The sequence below is a fragment of the Mobula birostris genome, chromosome 10 (genome assembly GCF_030028105.1).
Source record: "Mobula birostris isolate sMobBir1 chromosome 10, sMobBir1.hap1, whole genome shotgun sequence".
Classification (NCBI taxonomy): domain Eukaryota; kingdom Metazoa; phylum Chordata; class Chondrichthyes; order Myliobatiformes; family Myliobatidae; genus Mobula; species Mobula birostris.
In genome coordinates, this window is record NC_092379.1 from 21,088,976 (window position 1) to 21,110,948 (window position 21,973).

The following is a 21,973-nucleotide window of genomic DNA, read 5'->3' on the forward strand; positions in this document are numbered from 1 at the left end:
AAGGTAGTTATGAGAGTCAGTGGGCTTGTAGAAGATGTCAGTGGACAGTCTATCTCCAGAGATGGAGACCGAGACACCGAGAAAGGGGAGAGAAGTGTCAGAGATAGACTAAGTGAATTTGAGGTCTGGGTTGAAGTTTGAAGTAAAGTCGATGAAATTGACGAGCTCAGCATGGGTGCAGGAAGCAGCACCAATGTAGTCGTCAATGTATCGAAGGAAAAGTTGGGGAGCAGTACCAGAATAGGTTTGAAGCACAGAATCTTCCATAGAACCAATGAAGAGGCAGGTGTAGCTGGGTCCCATGTGAGTTCCCAAAGCTACACCCTTAGTCTGAAGAAAGTGGGAAGAGCCAAAAGAGAAGTTATTAAGTGTGAGAACCAGTTCCGCCAACTGGAGGAGGGTAGTGGTGGTGGGGAACTGGTGAGGTCTATTATCCAGGAAGTAGCGGATGGCTTTGAGGCCTTCTTGATGGGGAATGGAGGTGGGAAGCATCCTGCTAACAGCAACAACAACTTCTCCTGCTGTGTGGCTTCAGCTCCCGAGTTCCCTGCATCAAACATCCTGTTCCTCTCACCGGCCGAAAGAGATCAAAGAGATTTTGTGGGGAGAATTGCTCATGGTTTAGCAGCGAAATTCATGGTGCCTCGTCCCTGAAAGCGAAAATATCTTATGTGTAGATTCCACCCATTTCCAGCAGAAATCTCTGTTAAACATTGATTCTCGTGGTATGGGTGCAGGCAGAAGATTGTGTGGTAACTCTTTTTGTTGCTTAATACATTTTCCTGCAAAGACAGTCTCAGACAGTGTCTCTAAAGAGAATATCTGTCCACTGACTGTTGTCTCTCATTCTCTCTGGCTGGGATTCTGTGTGTTTCAGTTTACACAAACCGTTCATCGCTGAAATTGTTGAATCGAGCAGAGTGTGGCAGATCTTTAATCCGGATCTGGTCACGGCCGCTGACCTGCCGCCTGTTGCAGAGACAAACATCTTTTGGGGAATTGAAATCGCTGCTGTAGGTGGGAACAGGAAGCCGCGCCTCTGTTTTCAGTGTGTGAGAGCCTGTTCAAACCGTGGCTCCCTCTCTCACTCACAGCCCACGTCCCTATTTAAACAGCGCTCACTGCGGCTCCGGACAAAGCCGGCCGGAGCTGAAGCCGCCGATCTCAAAAGTGTCCAAGTCTAGCTCAGTGTTCAGGGCGATGGGGGTCGTTCCTTATCTCTGTCTCCTCCTGTCTTGTCTGGCAGGTGGGTGGCCCACGGCTTGTCGCCCTCCCGGGACCGGCTGTTTCTCGGAGGCTTTGTGAACCTCTGCCCGTGGAACATTTTATTAATTTCTGCTCTTTTTATTGACAGGCGTGCGGTCCGACATCGTGCTGACACAGCCCGAGTCAGCGGTGGTAAATCCCGGACAGTCCCACACACTGACCTGTGCGGTCAGTGGGTTCAATGTCTACAGCTACTGGATGAGCTGGGTGAAGCAGGTCCCCGGGCAAGGGTTTGAGTGGCTGGTAACGTATTATAGTGAAAGTAACAAGTATTACGCGCCTGGAGTCCAGAGCCGCTTCACCGCTTCCAAGGACAGCAGCAACTTTTATCTGCAAATGAAAAACCTGAGAGTGAACGACACGGCCACCTATTACTGTACGAAAGATGACAGCTGGGGTGGATATGGAGCACGGTGACTGGGAGCTGAACAGCAACTGGTCCTGACAAAGGAGCATCTGCAGCGCAGTCTGTCTCCACGGATTCCGCATTGCTGCTTCCCAGAGTCAAATCCCTGAAGCCTCACTCGGACTGCTGGGCACAAATGTCCATTCGTGGAGAATTAAAAGCTCGAAAAGGATTTGACTCTGATTCCGGGGGATGGCGGGAGCCGGTGTCCGCAGACAGGAAAACTGTGAAAATGCCTCTTTTATTCACACGCCAGGAAGAGACAAGGACGGAGTTTGGAATGGAAATCCAGGAAGCGGCTGCTCCCGTTCCGGACAGGGATCATGTTGACATTTTGCTGAGATTATTGGATGTGACGGGCAAGTGAAATTACTGCACTGGGTGAATGGGGAGACGGAGCACTGTGACTATGTTCACAACTTGGGCGGAGGAACCTTGCTGACAGTGTCTTCAGGTAAAACCAACTTCTCAACTGTATCTTCACGCACAAGTATTTTATCTATTTTTTGACTAATTCGGTGATTCACCTGAAATCAGTGAGATATTTAGAGCAAGTACATGAATCTCCCCGAACCGGCGGGTTTCTCTAGAGCCCAGTAACAGTACAAGGGTACATACCCCACCCACCAGTGAACTGTCCACAGACCGGGAACAGGTTCGGGAATGGGGTCGGATCTTGTCACCAGACTGTGCCTTGACACCGGCGGATTGTGCTGAGTGAGCTCAGTGTTTGGTTCAAGTCTGGCTTCTGATCCTCAGCACTAACTGAAGCCACGTTCAGGGGCTGAGCGTTTCAGTGCAGTTGAACTTGTTCCCTGTCAGTGACAACAATGGATCTGTTCAGTGTCAAATTATTGGGATCGGGTTTTACTTTCGGCTGCTTTCATGTTGAAGGTAATGGGATTAAGACATAATCTGAGGGAATGGTGTACACATGTATGATCTGGTTGATGGCTCAATATCCCCAGGGTACAGGTGGGTGTCAGTCCTATCATGTAATGTCCAGCGTTGTAATGTCCGGCGTGAGGTCCGTCCCGGGATACAGCACAAGTATCGGCGATATCCCAGGACTAATTGATGAGATTAAGGTTTTAATTTTATTCCTTGATGGGTGAGGAGGTGTGGTACAGTGGGGAACAATTTTGGAGTTAGGAAGGCAGTGGGGAAGTGGTGCAGGAAAGGTAAGGTAGGGAATTGAAATCCCAATTCCTTCACATATTCCAGGCAGCATTGCATTGGTAGGAGAGGGTAGGGGAGTGGTGCAGGTGAGGTGGGGAGGGAAGCGTTCAAGTCAATAATGTGTAATAGGCAAGCATTTAAGGGAAGGTTTGTTTATGAACGTTTGTGATCTGGAACGCACTGCCTGAATGATGGTATTGGCCAATAGTGAGTGTAGAGAGGGAACAGGAGGAGATCTGCCTTTTGTCAGGATACAGGGAAGAGCAGAGAGACCAGTGGGTTTATTCGGTTTGCTCAGCTGAAGGGAAGCACAGACACTATCGGATGAATGGCCTTACTCCCTGCTCTGTCGTTCAATGGAATCAGTTCTTATTTTGTAAATATGAGAATTTCCTTCTGAAAGGGATTCCATCAAGCACCCCAGAGTACACAGAGCATGAATTAAATGCAGATTAGAGCTCCCATGTCCTGTCCAGGCAGCTATAGATTAGACACAAATATCCTTCTGCAGTGTCCCATCCCTCCTAGGACAGGGGCAGCAGAGGTTAGACACAGAGTGTAGCTTCCCCCACCTTGTCCCATCACACACTCACGAGTTGAACTTTACTGTTCAAATGAACTGCTCATTCTCAGTTCACAGACAGAGCAACTGCTCTAATTTCTTGCCCTCCTCCATACCCCGACTGGATTTGTTTAACAAGTGCTTTCCTACATTAACCAGTGTTGCTGGTGATTCAGTAAAAGTGGTTGTGAGATAAAGTGCTGACATTTACTGAGCACCTTTCATGGTGTCCCCGAGCTCTTCACAGGCAATGAAGTAGTTTCAAAGTACAGCCCTGTTGTAGAGTCGGGAATGTGGAGCCACTCTGCACACAGCAGAATCCACAAACTGCAAGGTGAGAACGATCAGAGGTCTGTTCTGGTGATGTTATTGAAGGAGAAATATTGTCCAGGACACCGTGGACACAGTGATCCAATGGACAGGCACAAGGTTGGATTCGGAGTGATGGGAAACAGGGCAGTACATCAAAGCAGATGAGTAGTGCAGAGGGATGGATGAACAGTCCACGGATACCACCACAACAAAACTGACATATTTAAACTCAGTTCATAATAACCCGCAACAGATTTGGATGTGTGGTCAAATTTCCAACATCCTAATAATTGATATTGTTTTTAAATGTAGTCATTAGTAATGATGACCCCTCAGTTTTACTGATGTCCCTCAGGGAAGGAGATCTCTCATCCTTACCCATTGAGCCTATTTATGACTCCTGACCCTTCAGTGTGTTTTTCTCCAGAATGGCAACTCAGACTTACTGGCAAAGCCCAGATCCCAAAAGATGAATAAATAAGATTGCCCACCTTTTGTTCATACTACCCGATGTTGTATCCACTTACTACAGTACAGACTAAAATCAGACCAAGTCTCCCTGATCTACTGATTCACCATCGATCATTTTATACAAATACTCGTGTCATTTCATTGCAAATTTCTTCTGAGCTGATCAACCCAGATCCAGTTCCCCTCTTCACCCCAGCACCCTGTGACTCACCCAGATCCAATTCCCTTCTTCACCCCAGCACCCTGTGACCCTCTCAGATCCAGATTCCCTCTTCACTCCAGCACCCTGTGACCCACCCAGATCCAGTTCCCCCCTTCACCCCAGCAGCCTGTGACTCACCCAGATCCAGTTCCCCTCTTCACCCCAGCACCCTGTGACACACCCAGATTCAGTTCCCCTCTTCACCCCAGCACCCTGTGACCTACCCAGATCCAGTTCCCCTCTTCACCCCAGCACCCTGTGACCCACCCAGATCCAGTTCCCCTCTTCACCCCAGCACCCTGTGACCCGCCCAGATCCAGTTCTCCTCTTCACCCCAGCACCCTGCTGTCAGTTTGATGGGTGTTTTTATAAAGACACAGAGGTACACTGATCCAGACAGAACTGTACTTACCACCTGCTGGTCCCGGGATGTAAAAGATCCTCAGCTGCAAATCTCACCGACTGACATTATTGTGCCTCCTGCACTGCCAACACTAAGCAGCTCAGGGAACATCTGTGGGTGAGAAGCAGAGTTAATGTTTCACATCAATGACCTTTCACCAAACTCGGTCAGTCTGATTTTTGGCAACTACGCTGTTTCAGGTTTTATTTTATTGAATTTAATTTGATGAAAACAAGTGTTTTTCATTGACTTCTGTAACCCCAGAACATCCCAGAGCCTTTCTGATCCCAGCAAGTACTTCTGCAGTGTGTCACTTCATATGCGGGACTAAACATCCAACTTGTCTGCATCTTGTTCCCACAAACTGAACTACAACATGACAATCTAGTCTGGGTGACGTTGGAAGGGAATGGTCACTTTTAGCCTACAATTCCTAAAGCTCCCCACCACTGGGAACTCCTGATCTGAATCCTGATTGTGCAGTAGATGAATAGACAGACACTATTTGGTTGTAAATCGTCCAAATGGTCCCAGGTCCTTGGTGCAGCAATTCCGTTGTTTTCAGGGGTTAATGTCGATAAAGAGCAGTGAGGATCCTTAGACCTCAGCTGACCAGCCAGTTCCTGAGCTGCTGTGTACCTGGGAGGCTGAGGATACTGTGGTTTGAATGGTGCTGGCTGTAGCTGGCAGTCTGAACGAGACAACTAGTGATCAGTCACTTACACTGGAGTCAGTATCACAGTTCCACAGACCACTGTTACCCAGGATTTACTGAGGGACAGATGCCTCCAGAGCTGTCACCACACTCTACCACATGGCATCGGGTCCTGCTAGAAGTCCCAGGATAATACTGGGAAATCCACCTCCACAGGCTGGACCTGACAAAGGATCTCATTTCCTATTCATCTGACTGGGGATTCTGAGCCTTGGGAAGGGATTTTGTCAGGAATGATTTCCGGCTGATTACTATGTTTTAATGCATTTCAGATTTATTATTTTAAACAAAATATGCTGGATTAATTGTTGCATCAACTTTAATGTTTCCCAGACATTCCAAACCTGTTAAGTTACATGACAGCATTGACACAAGACAATCCACTCCCCACAACTGCCAAGCGTCAGGGTGTTCTGGACTCAGAGTCCCAGCAGGGTGCTGCTTGAGGCTATTTAATGCTCAGGCCCCAACACTCCTCAATGCAAGCCGCCAGCATCCAGCAATCCAGCGAGGTCCCACCTTTCCCTGTGTAGGAGTGAGGGGAGAGTCCCAGCAGGTTAGAACCAGCACCATTCGGCCCGGTCTGTGTGGACATGGTCCAGTTGGCACCATGCCCTGTGCTTTCTCTCCTGTGACACTTCACCCACAGCACAGGTCAGCTTGTCCCGCTGTTTCACAGAAGTTGTGTCCCCGATGGGGAGTCTGACATCAGCATTTCACTGGTTGTTTCAGGCTCAGTCTGAAAGGAATGAGAAAGGGTCAATTTCTCTGCTCTGCCTGTCCTGTCAACCTGAATCGCCTGTGTTTGCTCAGGAAGGCAAATGTTCTGAGTTCTGAGCTTTTGGATCGGGACTACAGAGCATCGTGGGAACTGAATTCTGAAGGACGGCAGTTTTTATTTAAACTTCTTCGAGAGCAAGAAAAACGAGACTGCGCAGGCGCGTGACTTCAACAGGACAGCGCGGAGAGATTAAAAAGGAAGGTTGCTACCAACGACTGTCTTTTGGATCGGGACTACAGAGCATCGTGGGAGCTGAATTCTGAAGGAAGGCAGTTTTTTTTAAAGCAACACACATCAAAGTTGCTGGTGAACGCAGCAGGCCAGGCAGCATCTCTCGGCAGAGGTACAGTCGACGTTTCAGACCGAGACCCTTCGTCAGGACTAACTGAAGGAAGAGTTAGTAAGATAATTGAAAGTGGGAGGGAGAGGAGGAGATCCAAAATGATAGAAGACATCAGAACATTGACTTCTCTAACTTCCGCTAATGCCCCACCTCCTCCTTGTACCACACCCGTTATTTATTTTTATACACACATTCTTTCTCTCACTCTCCTTTTTCTCCCTCTGTCCCTCTGTTTATACCCCTTGCCCATCCTCTGGGTTTCTCCCCCCCCACCCCCGCTTTGTCTTTCTCCCTGGGCCTCCTGTCCCATAATCCTCTCATATCCCCTTTGCCAATCACCTGTCCAGCTCTTGGCTCCATCCCTCCCCCTCCTGTCTTCTATCATTTTGGATCTCCCCCTCCCCCTCCCACTTTCAAATCTCTTACTAACTCTTCCTTCAGTTAGTCCTGACGAAGGGTCTCGACCTGAAACGTCGACTGTACCTCTTCTTGGAGATGCTGCCTGGCCTGCTGCGTTCACCAGCAACTTTGATGTGTGTTGCTTGAATTTCCAGCATCTGCAGAATTCCTGTTGTTCTCAGTTTTTTTTAAAAAACGTCTTTAAGTGCAAGAAGAACGAGACTGCGCAAACGCGTGAGGTCAACAGGACAGCACGGAGAGTTTAAAAAGGAGACCACACTCTACAGCGGGCAGCAGAGTGAGTGGGAGCAGAGTGTAGGGCTTTGGCTTTAACGGGCTTCGGCGGTAAACGGGAGGGGCAAGAGCGAAGCCCCAACTCTTTTTTTTCTCTCGCCCCCCCTTCGCGAATCGGCCCGGACAGACAGGAACAGCAGGGGTCTCACAGCTAACGGTACGAGCTAACGGTTTAAAAAGTTCGTCTGTTTGGCGAGGTAAGTGGGTGAGTAGACTTATTTTTCCTGTTTCATTCCTGTAGAATTAGATTGCATGCCTGCAGGGTTAGTGCTTTATTCAAGGTGTCAGATGTGGGAATCCTGGGAGACCTCCAGCCTCCCTGATGGCCACATCTGCGCCAGGTGCACCGAGATGCAGCTCCTCAGAGACCGTGTTAGGGATCTGGAGCTGCAGCTTGATGACCTGCTGCTTCTCAGGGAAAGTGAAGAGGTGATAGACAGGAGCTACAGGGAGATAGTCATGCCTAGGCTACAGGAGTCAAAAAAACTGGGTCACTGTCAAGAGAGGGAAGGGAAATGCCTGGATAGTGGAGAGCACACCTGTGGCTGTCTCCCTCAGCAACAAATATCTTGCTCTTGATGCTGTTGAGGGGGATGACCTGACAGGGGACGCCCATGGTGACCAGGTCTCTGGCACTGAGCCTGGCGCTGTTGTGCAGGAGAGAAGGAGGGAGAAGAGGAATGCGGTAGTCATAGGGGATTCCATAGTCAGGGGAACGGACAGGAGATTCTGTGAACCTGATAGAGATACCCGCATGGTGTGTTGCCTCCCAGGTGCCAGGGTACGGGATGTCTCGGATCGGGTCCTGAATATTCTGAAGGGGGAGGGTGAGCAGCCAGTTGTTTTGGTAATGTTGGTACCAATGACATAGGTAGGACAAAGGAGGAGGTCCAGGAGTTAGGAAGGAAGCTGAGAAGCAGGACCTCCAGGGTAGTAATCTCCGGATTACTACCTGTGCCATGTGCTAGCGAGGGCAAGAATAGTAGGATCAAGCAAATGAATGCATGGCTGAGAGACTGGTGCAGGGGGCAGGGCTTCAGATTCTTGGATAATTGGGATCTCTTCTGGAGGAAGTATGACCTGTTCAAAAAGATGGGTTACACCTGAACCCAAAGGGGACCAATATCCTGGTGGGAAAGTTTTAATAGAGCTGTTAGGGAGGGTTTAAACTAATTTGGCAGGGGGATGGGAAACGGAATGACAGAGCGGAGGAAGGGGAAAACAGAAATAAATCTAAGATAGTGAGCATTAAAGATGTCAGGAAAGACAGGCAGGTGATGGGGCAAATTTGTAGCCATTGGGAGGAGTTCCAGTGCAATAAAGTTGCAGTGAAATCCAAGCGAAAAGTACCAAACACTAGTCTTAAGGTGTTATGGTTAAATGCATGCAGCATAAGGAATAAGGTGGATGATCTTGTCGTACAGCTACAGATTGGCAGGTATGATATTGTGGCCATCACTGAGACGTGGCTAAAGGATGCATGTCTCTGGGAGCTGAACGTTCAAGGTTACACGGTGTACCTGAAGGATAGGAAGGTAGGCAGAGAGGAGGCGTGGCTTTATTGGTAAGAAATGATATTAATTCATTAGAAAGAGGTGATATAGGATCGGAAGGTGCAGAATCTTTATGGATTGAGCTTAGAAATTGCAAGGGTAAAAGGACCCTGACGGCGGTTGTTTATAGGCTGCCAAACAGCTGCAGGGATGTGGACTACAAATTACAACAGGAAATAGAACAGGCTTGTCAGAAGGGCAGTGTTATGATAATTGTGGGGGAATTTAACATGCGAGTGGATTGGAAAAATCAGGTCGGCGCTGGATCTCAAGAGAGAGAATTTGTAGAATGACTGCGAGATGGCTTTTTAGAACAGCTTGTTGTTGAGCCCACTAGGGGATCGGCTGTACTGGATTGGGTATTGTGTAATGAACCAGAGGTGATTAGAGAGATTGAGATGAAGGAACCCTTAGGAGACATGATTGAGTTCACTGTGACATTTGAAAAGGAGAAGCCGAAATCTGATGTGTCGGTGTTTCAGGTGAGTAAAGGAAATTACAGTGGCATGAGAGAGGAACTGGCCAAAGTTGACTGGAGAGGGACACTGGCGGGAAAGACAGCAGAGCAGCAGTGGCTGGAGTTTATGCGAGAAGTGAGGAAGGTGCAAGACAGGTATATTCCAGAAAAGAAGAAATTTTCAAATGGAAAAAGGATGCAACCGTGGTTGACAAGAGAAGTCAAAGCCAAAGTTAAAGCAAAGGACAGGGCATACAAGGAAGCAAAAATTAGTGGGAAGACAGAGGATTGGGAAGTTTTTAAAACCTTACAAAAGGAAACTAAGAAGGTCATCAAGAGAGAAAAGATTAACTTTGAAAGGAAGCTAGCAAATAATATCAAAGAGGATACTAAAAGCTTTTTCAAGTATATAAAGAGTAAAAGTCAGGTGAGGATAGATATAGGACCGATAGAAAATGATGCTGGAGAAATTGTAGTGGGAGATAAGGAGATGGCAGAGAAACTGAACGAGTATTTTGCATCAGTCTTCACTGAGGAAGACATCAGCAGTATACCAGACACTCAAGGGTGGCAGGGAGGGGAAATGTGCGCAGTCACAATTACGACAGAGAAAGTACTCAGGAAGCTGAATAGTCCAAGGGTAGATAAATCACCCAGACCAGATGGAATGCACCCGCGTGTTCTGAAGGAAGTAGCTGTGGAGATTGCGGAGGCATTAGCGATGATCTTTCAAAAGTCAATAGATTCTAGCATGGTTCTGAGAACTGGAAGATTGCAAATGTCACTCCGCTATTTAAGAGGGGGGCAAGGAAGCAAAAAGGAAATTATAGACCTGTTAGCTTGACATCGGTGGTTGGGAGGTTGTTGGAGTCGATTGTCAAGGATGAGGTTACAGAGTACCTGGAGACATATGACAAGATAGGCAGAACTCAGCATAGATCCCTTAAAGGAAATCCTGCCTGACAAACCTATTACAATTTTTTGAGGAAATTGCCAGTAGGCTAGACAAGGGAGATGCAGTGGATGTTGTATATTTGGATTTTCAGAAGGCCTTTGACAAGGTGCCACACATGAGGCTACCTAACAAGATAAGGGCGCATAGAATTACAGGAAAGTTACATACGTAGATCGAGTGTTGGCTGATTGGCAGGAAACAGAGAGAGGGAATAAAGGGATCCTATTCTGGTTGGCTGCCGGTTACCAGTGGTGTTCCACAGGGGTCCGTGTTGGGGCCGCTTTTTACATTGTACATCAACGATTTGGATTATGGAATAGATGGCTTTGTGGCTAAGTTTGCTGATGATACGAAGATAGGTGGAGGGGCTGGTAGTGCTGAGGAAATGGAGAGTCTGTAGAGAGACTTGGATAGATTGGAAGAATGGGCAAAGAAGTGGCAAATGAAGTACAATGTTGGAAAATGTATGGTTATGCACTTTGGCAGAAGTAATAAACGGGCAGACTATTATTTAAATGGGGAAAGAATTCAAAGTTCCGAGATGCAACGGGACTTGGGAGTCCTTGTACAGGATTCCCTTAAGGTTAACCTCCAGGTTGAGTCGGCAGTGAAGAAGGCAAATGCAATGTTGGCATTCATTTCTAGAGCAATAGAGTATAGGAGCAGGGATGTGATGATGAGGCTCTGTAAGGCGCTGGTGAGACCTCCCTTGGAGTACTGTGGACAGTTTTGGTCTCCTTATTTAAGAAAGGATGTGCTGACATTGGAGAGGGTACAGGGAAGATTCAGTAGAATGATTCCGGGAATGAGAGAGTTAACATATGAGGAACGTCTATCCACTCTTGGACTGTATTCCTTGGAGTTTAGAAGAATGAGGGGAGACCTTATAGAAACATTTCGAATGTTGAAAGGCATGGACAGAGTGGATGTGGCTAAGTTGTTTCCCATGATGGGGGAGTCCAGTACGAGAGGGCATGACTTAAGGATTGAAGGGCGCCCATTCAGAACAGAAATGCGAAGAAATTTTTTTAGCCAGAGGGTGGTGAATCTATGGAATTTGTTGCCACGGGCAGCAGTGAAGGCCAAGTCATTGGGTGTATTTAAGGCAGAGATTGATAGGTATCTGAGTAGCCAGGGCATCAAAGGTTATGGTGAAAAGGCGGGGGAGTGGGACTAAATGGGAGAATGGATCAGCTCATGATAAAATGGCGGAGCAGACTCGATTGGCCAAATGGCTGACTTCTGCTCCTTTGTCTTATGGTCTTATGGTCTTCACAGTCCCCAGTGTCACCTGGAAATAGTTCAAAACAATGCAGCTGTCATTACTGACCAGTTACATTATATCGATTCCTATTTACTTGTTATAGTTATTGATTTATATTTATTCTATTTCAAACCCAGATTTCAATACTTAATGCCCTTCATCCCTGAATGATAACCGTGAAGTGAATATTTCATTATTTTGCTCCTGATTGAAATTGCGACCTTCCCACCACTCGACTTCCTCTCCAAATGTTGAGTTTGCTGCCCTTCTGATAGCAGAGTCAATCTGAAGCCTGTGTGTCTCTGTTGACCATCTTACTGTTTGACAACAAAGTCCTCATACACTGCAATTCACACTGTCTGACACATACTCTCCCGCTAGTCTCCTACTTCCAGAGCTCCTGCATGTTCTGCTGTGTCCACGCAGTCTTTTTGGGTGATTTTAACCTCATCCACCAGCAAGAATCTGTCATCGACAGAGTCAATCATGAGGTAAATGATGTCACATCGGTGGGTCAGAACAAACCCCGTCCACAACACTGCTCAAGGTGATTCTGACAGCTGGTCAAACCACATCTCCTCAATGTATCTACCTGTCAAAGCTATCAATTGGTCAATTAATTAATTGATCTTGGCACTTTTACCTACCTTGATAAGTCAACACGTCTCCTTTTCCAGTGAAATGAATTGGGAACCAGTGCTTTCAAGTATATTTTGCACGTTAAGTGGTTGGGAATTGCCACAACCTGCATTTCCTCAGTGAACTCTCTGGGCTGGTCATTTAGTGAGAATATCACCTGCATCTAACGACATTTTGAGATTTCTCCATCTGCCCAGGAATCTCATCGTCACTGTCGGTTGTGTTGTCCGACACTTCTCCACAGAGTCTGGGCTAATGTATTTCCACAGTTCCTCTGTCCTTTCTGATGCAAGTTACCATTCCCTCCCGGTTAGCCAGTAGTTTCCACAGACTCAGTGGGGTTGGAATTCTTGCTCAGTCACACACGGTAAATATGTGAGGCAGTATCAGCTGTATCATGTCGTCTGTTGAGTTTAATTTCAGAAGCAGAGTTTATTTCCCAACCTCCACTATATTGCACACATACTGCTGGAGAATAGATACCACTATATCCACATGAGTCACTCCTCTCATCAACAGCAACACTGAACAGATCAAAATTACTCTTCTAAATCTTACTTTTTTTGTAAACTCCGCTGATCAGGTGCTAACAGACTTCTCAGAATCAGGAATTATATTTGGATGTATTTGGAAGTTGGCTTGCAGTTACAATAGGTTATTGAGAAGGCAAAAAGAACATTGGCCTTCATTGCTGGGGGGATTGAATTCAAGAGCAGGGAGGTCATGCTACAACTATACAGGGTACTGGTGAGGCCGCACCTGGAGTACTGTGGCAGTTCTGGTCTCCATACTTGAGGAAGGATATACTGGCTTTGGAGGCAGTGCAAAGGAGGTTCACCAGGTTGATTCAAGAGATGAAGGGGTTAACCTATGAGAAGAGATTGAGTGGCCTGGGACTATACTCTCTGGGATTCAGAAAAATGAGAGGAGATCTTATAGAAACATATAACCTTTTGAAAGGGATAGATAAGATAGAAGTAGGAAAGTTGTTTCCATTGGTAGGTGACACTAGAACTAGGGGGCATTGCCTCAAGATTCAGGAAGAAGATTTAGGATGGAGATAAGGAGAAACTGTTTACCCAAGAGAGTGGTGAATCTGTGGAATTCTCTGCCCAGAGAAGCAGTTGAGGCTTCTTCACTAAATATATTTAAGATACAGTTAGATAAGTTTTTACATAGCAGGGGAATTAAGGGTTATAGGGAAAAGGCAGGTAGATGGAGCTGAGTTTACGCACAGATCAACCGTGATCTTATTGAATGGCGGGGCAGACTCGATGGGTCGGATGGCCTACTCCTGCTCCTAATTCCTATGTTCTTATGACAGATTGTCACTTTGGTATTTTCACTGAAACCGACCAATTGGACATTGGGTCACTGCCTCAGTCCTGCACTGAAGTGTTGGCCTGGATTGTGAGTCCAAGTTGCCACTGTGGGATTCATCCACACCCTCCTACCTCAGCGACACAGACTCACAGCTGAGTTTTGAAGTGATAACAGCTTTGTTAAATGGGGTGAATAATTTTGAAATTTACTGCTTTATATAACGTCCCCTTTCTCTGCTGATCATGCATATATTTAGAGAATCATCTGTGAATTTCTTTCCATTTCAGATGTCAAATCCACACCATCAGTCTACATCACTTCTTCCTGCAACACAGAACCTGACCAAGGCATCAGTCTCGTCTGTCTGGTCAAGGACTATCAGCCTGAGAGCATCAGTCAGACATGGTCCACTAACAGTGGGGACATCACCACAGGAATCAAGAAATACCCGGCGGCGTTGGGGCAAAATTCAAAGTACACGATGAGCAGCTTGCTTGAAGTCTCTGCGGCAGACTGGAAGAATAAAGTCTACTCCTGCAAGGCAGGGTACAAGCCAAACGAGATGGTGACAGCAGAGTGGCAGAAACGTCAACCTCAACGTTAGTATCAGAAATAATTTATATTGAAAGCTGCAATGATGTCAGAGCATAAATCTGGAGTAGGAAGCTTTGTCAGATAATGTAGGAGCATGGTAACTAACTCCTTTATTCTGCTCTTACAACGACAGTGAGAAGATGTATGAAAGTCAATATGGGCAGTGAAACTCAGTATCAGGATCCAACCCCATTGTATCCACTCCATTGTCTAATTTCAGGAGCCTCTCCACCAGTGGTGCAGTGCTAGATGGAGTGCACCAGAGCATGTCTGGCACCTCTTTAAGAAAAAAGGTGAAATAAACAAGCTAATTAATTAGGTGCCGCCCAGGGTGATTTGAGTATCTCAGAAACTGCTGATCTCCTGGGATTTTTATGCACAGCAGACTCTGGAGTTTACAAAGAATGGAGCCCAAAACAAAACACCATCCAGCGCGTGGCTGTTCTGTGAGCAAAAATATCTTGTTAAATCCACTGGCTGAATGTTTTTTTTGTGCATAAAAATCCCAGGAGATCAGCACTTTCTGAGATACTCAAATCACCCTGGTGGCACCTATTTAATTAGCTTGTTTATTTCGCCTTTTTCCTTAAAGATGTGCCGGACGCGCTCCAGTGCACTCTGGCTAGCACTGCACCACTGCTCTCCACCACCTCCTGCCAGAAAACCCTTCCTACAGATCAGCTCCTGTACACATACAGAGACCACTGGCCCATCGTGCCCCTGCACACAGAACAACAATTTAAACTTTACCCCACTCCTCCTGCACTTTCCCCTTCAGCTGCCCTTCTTCTGGTAAAAGCAATCCCTTGTGAATGTGATGTAGGAATCCACTGCACTGCCCTTCTTTAACCAGCTTCTCACAGATCTGAACAAGCCTTTGCAGTTACAACAAAATAATTTCCTCCTGTCCATCTGTTCTTTTTTCTCATTGAAAGTAAAATTGTGTTTCCCAAGCTTGCCAGTGGAAACAGTCCAACACCAAGTACTCCTGCTCACAGGAGCTGGTATCAGTCATTCTCCATTAAACAATTAGATCATGGCAGGTCTGCACCTCAACCCCATGACCCACCTCTCTGCATTATCATAGCACAGTGGGACACACTGCTGGGAGGAGCAAGTTATACACCCAGCCCTCCCACTCACTGGTGTGAGCCATCAGATCATCAGATCGGCTGTAAATTAACAACATTCTTGAGAGGGCTGGAATTGGGGAATTTGCCCGGGATGAGGGGGAATGAAGCCTAAAACATGGGCAAAACAATCATGTACTAACAGATATTAAATGTGTTACAGCTCCGAAGCTCAGCTCCCTTGTTCCATCCCGGGAGGCAATCCACAGTCAAGCAAATGCTGTCCTGGGCTGTGTGATATCTGGATTCTCTCCTGACAATGTTAAAGTATCCTGGAAAAAAACTGGATCTGCTAAAGAAGGCATCGTTCTCCCTTCCACTCCGAGATCTGGTGGTACATTTGAAACAATCGCTTACCTGACAGTGCCTGTGCAGGAATGGACCAAGAAACAGAAATATACTTGTGAAGTGAATCACGCACCTTCCGGTTTCTGTGGTCAGATCAACATGACGTATCGAGAGGGTGAGTGATGTCTGAAGAAAAATTAATTTAATTAAAGTGCTGAACTATTTAACTGATACTCCCAGACAATTTCTGTGCCTTCTGTCATTCTTGTTGAGTGATGTACAGATGATCTTTGCACTTTGAATCAACTCATATCACCAGCAGCTTTAACCCCCATCTACTGGGCAGGAAAGCTGTAAGATTAGGTCACCTGACCATTCTGTCTCAATAATTTTAGTTGTCTCTGTTTGTAGTTATAATGAAAATAAGTTAGTGAGCAAAGCTCACGTCCCATGCTTTACCATCTGGAGAAAATCTCCCCTTTCCCTTTTCATTGTCTTCTCAGTGTTAATTCCTCAAAAATATCTCTGCAATTTTGTATTTCCTTCAGTCTCCAGAGTCTGTTTCCCGTGTTTCCTGAGAGACTCTTCTGTTGATTGTCCACTCACTGAAATATAGGTGCCTAGATTATTTTTGAATTGATGTCCAATCCTCGAGTGAATGTTGTGACCTTGTGTCCTCAGATCCTCGGCCAGGTTCAGAGAGCACATGCATTTATCATGGCTGACATAACCTCATCCTGATAGGATGCGATATACAGAGGATAGAGAGTGGGAATATGTGGGGCTTCCTTTTTTCCAAGCATGGGAAAAGAGGTGAAAATATCTAACACTTAAATCTATGAATCTTCCAGTTCCAGGTGGAAAATGTCCCAGCTGTTTTTCGGAGCCTGTGCCAATGTTCTTTTACCAGAGTAATCTCAATGCAACATTCTCCGATGGTTCTACCCAACAGTATCATTGTTCAGCAGGAAAGTGTGAAATAAAGTGATTGGCTGTGTATGCAATTCATTATTGAACTGTATTACAATCCATTTACTGGATTCCACACCTGCCTCTGGTATCCATTGGCACTGAAGTTTAACGGAGAGAAGAAGAAAACTCATGATTCAAATTGACAACCTCTCCAATCACATTTCAATTTGACTTTCTATTATCCTCATGCCCACCTATTTCAGTTTGACTTCCAATTCCCATTCTGACGTGTCTGCCTATGGCCTCCTCGACTGCCAGGTTGAGGCTAAAGTCAGGTTGGAGTAGCAACACCTCATATTCCATCCAGATACCTGCCAACCTGATGGCATGAATGCTTATTCCTTACCTTCCAGTAATCCTCCCAACTCCTTTATTCTCTCTTTTATTCTATTCCTCATACTAGATACTCCCTCATCCCTTCACTTCTCCTCACCTGCCTAACATCTCCATTTGGTTCTCCTCCTCCTGCACTTTCCTCCATGGTCCACTCTCCTGTCAGATTCCTTCTGTTTCTGCCATTTATCTCTTCCACTTATCCCCCACCAGCTTCTTAATTCATACTCCCTCCCCCATCCACACACTTTCCCCCTCACCTGGTCTCACATCTCATCTGACAGAATGTATTCCTCTCTACTCCTCCCAACTTCTTATTCTGGCTTCTGTCCACTTCCTTTCCAGTAAGTCTGAGTAATCTTGGACCGAAAGATCGGCTGTTTATTTCCCTCCATAGATGCTGCCTGACTTGCTGAGTTCCTCCCGCACTTTGTGTGTGTTGTTCAAGATTTCCAGCATCTGTAGAATCTCTTGTGTTTCTGGTTGTCCATACACTCATTCATTTGTGTACATTGTTGCTTCAGTGTGACTCAGATCCCAATTCCAGTTTCCCTGGCCAGATTTCCTTCTGTCCGACTCCAGTCAACAAGAACTGGACCCTGTTTTTCACCCAATGGCTGTGAGGCACGAGGTGATGAAGGTGAACGGGGCTGAATTTCCAAATTGACTCAGTCAAAGGACGGATGACCCTTTGATAATATTGGGCACAAGACAAATTGGTGAGACAAGACTCAGGGGTCTAACCAATCTCCTGTCCAATCTGACATGCTTTGTGTGTAAATCCTGGATCAGACAAATTGCTAAAGTTACATTGATCCACGTCCCAGACATTGAATTCAGTCCAAGAGGGAAATTCAGTGACTCTAAGGAATGTCACAAAGGAGAGTGTTTTGTTAGAATTACCCAAGCATTGACAGAATTATATGCCTCTTGTGGAATAACACCAGCATTCAGTAATAAAGGGAGTGATCTTGACTCCATCAGGTTTTATGAGGGAACCGCATTTCCCAGGGACTGCTGAACATTAAGACAGGCTGATATGGGACATAACTGAGAAACCTGCAGAAAGCATGTTTAACAACATCACAGTGCTGATTAAACTGAGATTCACAATTCAATGACCCTTCAGTGTACACCTAGGTTTGATATTTGTGATATTACAGGACAACAATGACCATCTAGACTACACCCACAGGCTTTCTGTTTTAAGAGAAAATTGTTCATAATCTTACGGAAATGGGAAAGGTTGAGAAATATACATCATAATTTGTCAGACAATCCGACCCATTCAGATTGGAACCATGTGTGTTACAACTGCTCTTTCTTCAGACAAAGACACGACTCACACTCTCAATGAAGGTCTGAACCCTGACACAAACACAATCAGCTTCCACACTAAATGTCAAAGAGCAAGAACACCCCACGTGCCTGAAGGTGACCAAGTGTGTAAATGGTGTACACAAAGTGCAGAGAGCTGCAATAAGAAGATAAGAAATAAGAGCAGGAGTAGGCCATCCGGCCCATCGAGCCTGCACCACCATTCAATAAGATCATGGCTGATCTGTCCATAAACTCAGCTCCATCTACCTGCCTTTTCCCCATAACCCTTAATTCCCTTACTATGTAAAAACCTATCTAACTGTATCTTAAATGTATTTATTGAGGAAGCCTCAACTGCTTCCCTGGGCAGAGAATTCCATAGGTTCACGACTCTCCGGGAAAAACAGTTTCTCCTCATTTCCATACTAAATCTTCTCCCCTGAACCTTGAGGCAATATCCCCTAGTTCTAGTTCACCTACCAATTGAAACAACTTTCCAACTTCTATCTTACCTATCCCTTTCAAAATTTTGTATGTTTCTATAAGATCCCCTCTCATTCTTCTGAACTCCAGAGAATATAGTCCCAGGCGACTCAATCTTTCCTCATAGGTTAACCCCTTCATCCCTGGAATTAACCTGGTGAACCTCCTCTGCACTGCCTCCAAAGCCAGTATATCCGTCCTCAAGTATGGAGACCAGGACTGCACACAGTACTCCAGGTGCGGCCTCAGCAGTACCCTGCATAGTTGCAGCATGACCTTCCTGCTCTTGAGTTCAATCCTTCTGGCAATGAAGGCCAATATTCCATTTACCTTCTTAATGACCTGTTGTACCTGCAAGCCAACTTTTTGAGATTCATGAACAAGCACTCCCAAGTCCCTCTGCACAACAGCATGCTGCAATCTAAGTGAACTGACGATAGTGCATTGGGAGGCGGCCTCAACAACTTCACTTGAGTGCAATCGCACAAACAAAACTGATCAAAGAGCTGTTTTATTCATTTATCATGCTGAGGTGAGTGCCGATGGCTGCAGGCCGCAGCTGCAGAGTCAGTTCAGTGCTGAGCTGAGTGAAACGTCATAGAGTAGTGATCCGAATACCGGTTCATCCATTGCCTCAGTCTCAACGCCTTAATCTTTTTAATCTGATTTGGCACTTAAATTGGCCAGTCATCGGTTTGTTTTCTGCTCTCAGACAACACAATTCAGATCTTCCAAAACTGAGATAATTGTATCCCAGAATGTAATTTCATAACTTGAGGAGAATCCAGACCATTTCACTGGACAGGCACTCTGGAGATCCCCAATACTTGTATTCAAAATGCTCTCTCCCTCTGCCTTTGAACCTAATCCCAGTCTCCGATTAGTGCCTCAGATGTGACTGAATTTCCAGCAGAGCAGCTCTCCCTCTGCTCCTGTGTGGGAATAGTCAGCCTGGACAATGTGTGGAAGACTCTGGATGGCGGCCTGAACACACTACATTCTGACAAAGCAGCAAAAATTTTAGTTATACTAAATTGAGAACAAAAGTGCATTGTAACATTTGTGACAGAAGCAAAATATTTCTCATACTTAAATTTTGAAAAATGAAGTGTTTTTTCTGGCAGATTTTCACGTGAAACTGCTCTGTTTCTTGTTCCACAGATGCACTCTAAAATGTTGGGTATTTTCTGTATTGTTATATTAAGTGGCTGGTAAAAGTTTAAGTGACCATGAAACTGCAAAAACAATGTAAGGGCCAATGTTGTTCATTTACGTTTCCTCAGGGTGCTTACCCTGTCTGCTCAGTAGGGGAGATTCCTTTCTTCACCAAATTTGATTGGTCTCATCTCATCTTGATGGGACTGGCAAATCATTGACCAGGAGGGAACAGGAAATGTTGGTCTTGTCAGTGACAAACTCGTCCATTTGGGAATGGTGAAATAATAATTGTAATGTTTCTCCCAGATGAATGTTCAGATACCTACTCCTCAGTCACTTTAAGCAAACCTCCCTTCGAAGAGATCTGGACAAAGAGGACAGCGACCATTCTGTGTGAGGTGGTTCAGAATGATTTACAGGTATTCAGTGTAACCTGGCAAGTGGACGGAAGGAAGAGGGAAGATGGGGTGAGGACTCTGGGTCCAGACAGCAATGGAGGTGAAGACATGATCACCAGCAGACTGACAGTCTCTGCTGCAGACTGGAACAGTGGGGCTGAGTACTCGTGTGTGATAGAGGACAAGGGTTTGCCAACACCAGTGAAGAAATCCATCAGGAAGGACACAGGTACGTGTGGACAGAATTCATGTAAGTCTGATCTTAGCAATTTGATAGATTTATCACCATCCAGCACTGTGATAGACTATAGAAAATGAGAACAGGAGCAGGCCACTGGGTTTCTTGATCTGTTCAACAATTCAATCTGGTCTCAGCTGAACATGGAAATTCAAATTCCTGTTCCTGCTTTCTCTTTGACCCATTCACCCAAAGAAGTAGATACAACCCATTCTTGAGTATATTAGATGATAAGTCTTCAAGTGTTTTCTGTGGGAGAGAGTTCCACAGGTTCTCACTCCCTCTCACATGTACACAGCTTAGACTGCCACCCCTGCTCCAGGGGAGATGGAACAAACAGTACAGGATAATGCAAGTCCAGGGGCTGAGTTCCACTTTCTGTCGAGTTCCTGTGTTCAGCGACTCCCATTGATTGAACTGAATGGACTAACCTTGCTGGAAGCTGTAAAATGCAGCAGGTTCAAGATTTCCACTTCACAAATCCCAATGATGAGCAGAAAGGGAAAAGCCTTCAGTTTCAGATCAAGTGAAGCCTCTCAGATTTAGAAATTGTTCATGTTGGTGCAAGACCAGAATGTGTCGGGTAAGTAGGGAATTATTGGAAGATTTATTCTAACTGAGATTCTCTCTGTTCCAGGTGGTGTTGTGACTCGTCCTCAGGTCTACCTCCTCCTCCCTTCATCGGATGAGGTAGACACCGATCAGACTGTGACCTTGATGTGTCTGGTCACTAAGTTCTCTCCCGCAGAGATCTATGTGGCCTGGATGGCCAATGACACCCTTCTGAAGACAGGGTTTGTGAACCAGCCAGTGATCAAGGACCCCAGAAATGGCTGGAACACTCTGACCAGTCAGCTGAAGATTTCTCCTGAGGAGTGGAATAGCGGCACCACTTTCTCCTGTGTGGTGGGTCATGAGTCGCTCACAACCAACCTGTTCCGAAGCATCAATAAATCTCACAGCAAACCCACCCTGGTCAATCTCTCACTTGTTCTGACTGATAGTTTTAAATCTTGTGTGTGATACTGTGTGATTCAATCCATGAAACCCTAGATTTGTTTGTTTTATGATTATTAACTATCACAGAGGATTATTTAGCTGCTAAAACATGATAAAAACCTAGACCCTTTCAAATAATTAAGAAAGAATTTAAGTTCAGGAACCCAATTGAACTACAAACATGATTCACCACAAATCTCTGAGTTTGTGTGTACATCTCAGACCTTCTTCTGCCACGCTTAAATGGATTTCAACCCCGTGCAGGACTGCACAATGAATTAAATCTTTGTATGTGTCAATGTACCGATCCAAGTTCAATAAATATGACATGAAAATGTCTTGGTTGTGATTTTTGGGGATGGGAAATAAGGAACTTTCAACATCAGGTGTGGTATGTGACGCACACTCAGAGAGAAATAGGTGTCTCTGGTGTCGAAACCCTTCCTGCATCGGGTGTCCCACTGATCAGTTGACAAGTAATGGTCAGAGAAATTAGAACCTATGGCCATCTGATAAAGAGTTGAGAGTTGAAACCA

At 45.7% G+C, this 21,973-nt stretch overlaps 1 protein-coding gene and 2 gene segments (V, D, J or C); 2 read left to right on the plus strand and 1 right to left on the minus strand.

Annotated features, from left to right (window-relative positions):
• LOC140203544 (uncharacterized) overlaps positions 1-21,973 on the minus strand; it is a 281,956-nt gene that overhangs the window by 147,118 nt on the left and 112,865 nt on the right. The gene's annotated exons all lie outside the window — the stretch shown is intronic.
• LOC140204456 (Ig heavy chain V region-like) lies at positions 1,150-2,090 on the plus strand. The segment is given in 2 exon segments: positions 1,150-1,246; positions 1,355-2,090. Coding segments are annotated over 2 exon segments (375 nt in total).
• Positions 2,018-21,772, plus strand: LOC140204455 (Ig heavy chain C region-like). The segment is given in 5 exon segments: positions 2,018-2,126; positions 13,812-14,123; positions 15,412-15,711; positions 20,109-20,429; positions 21,076-21,772. Coding segments are annotated over 4 exon segments (1,125 nt in total).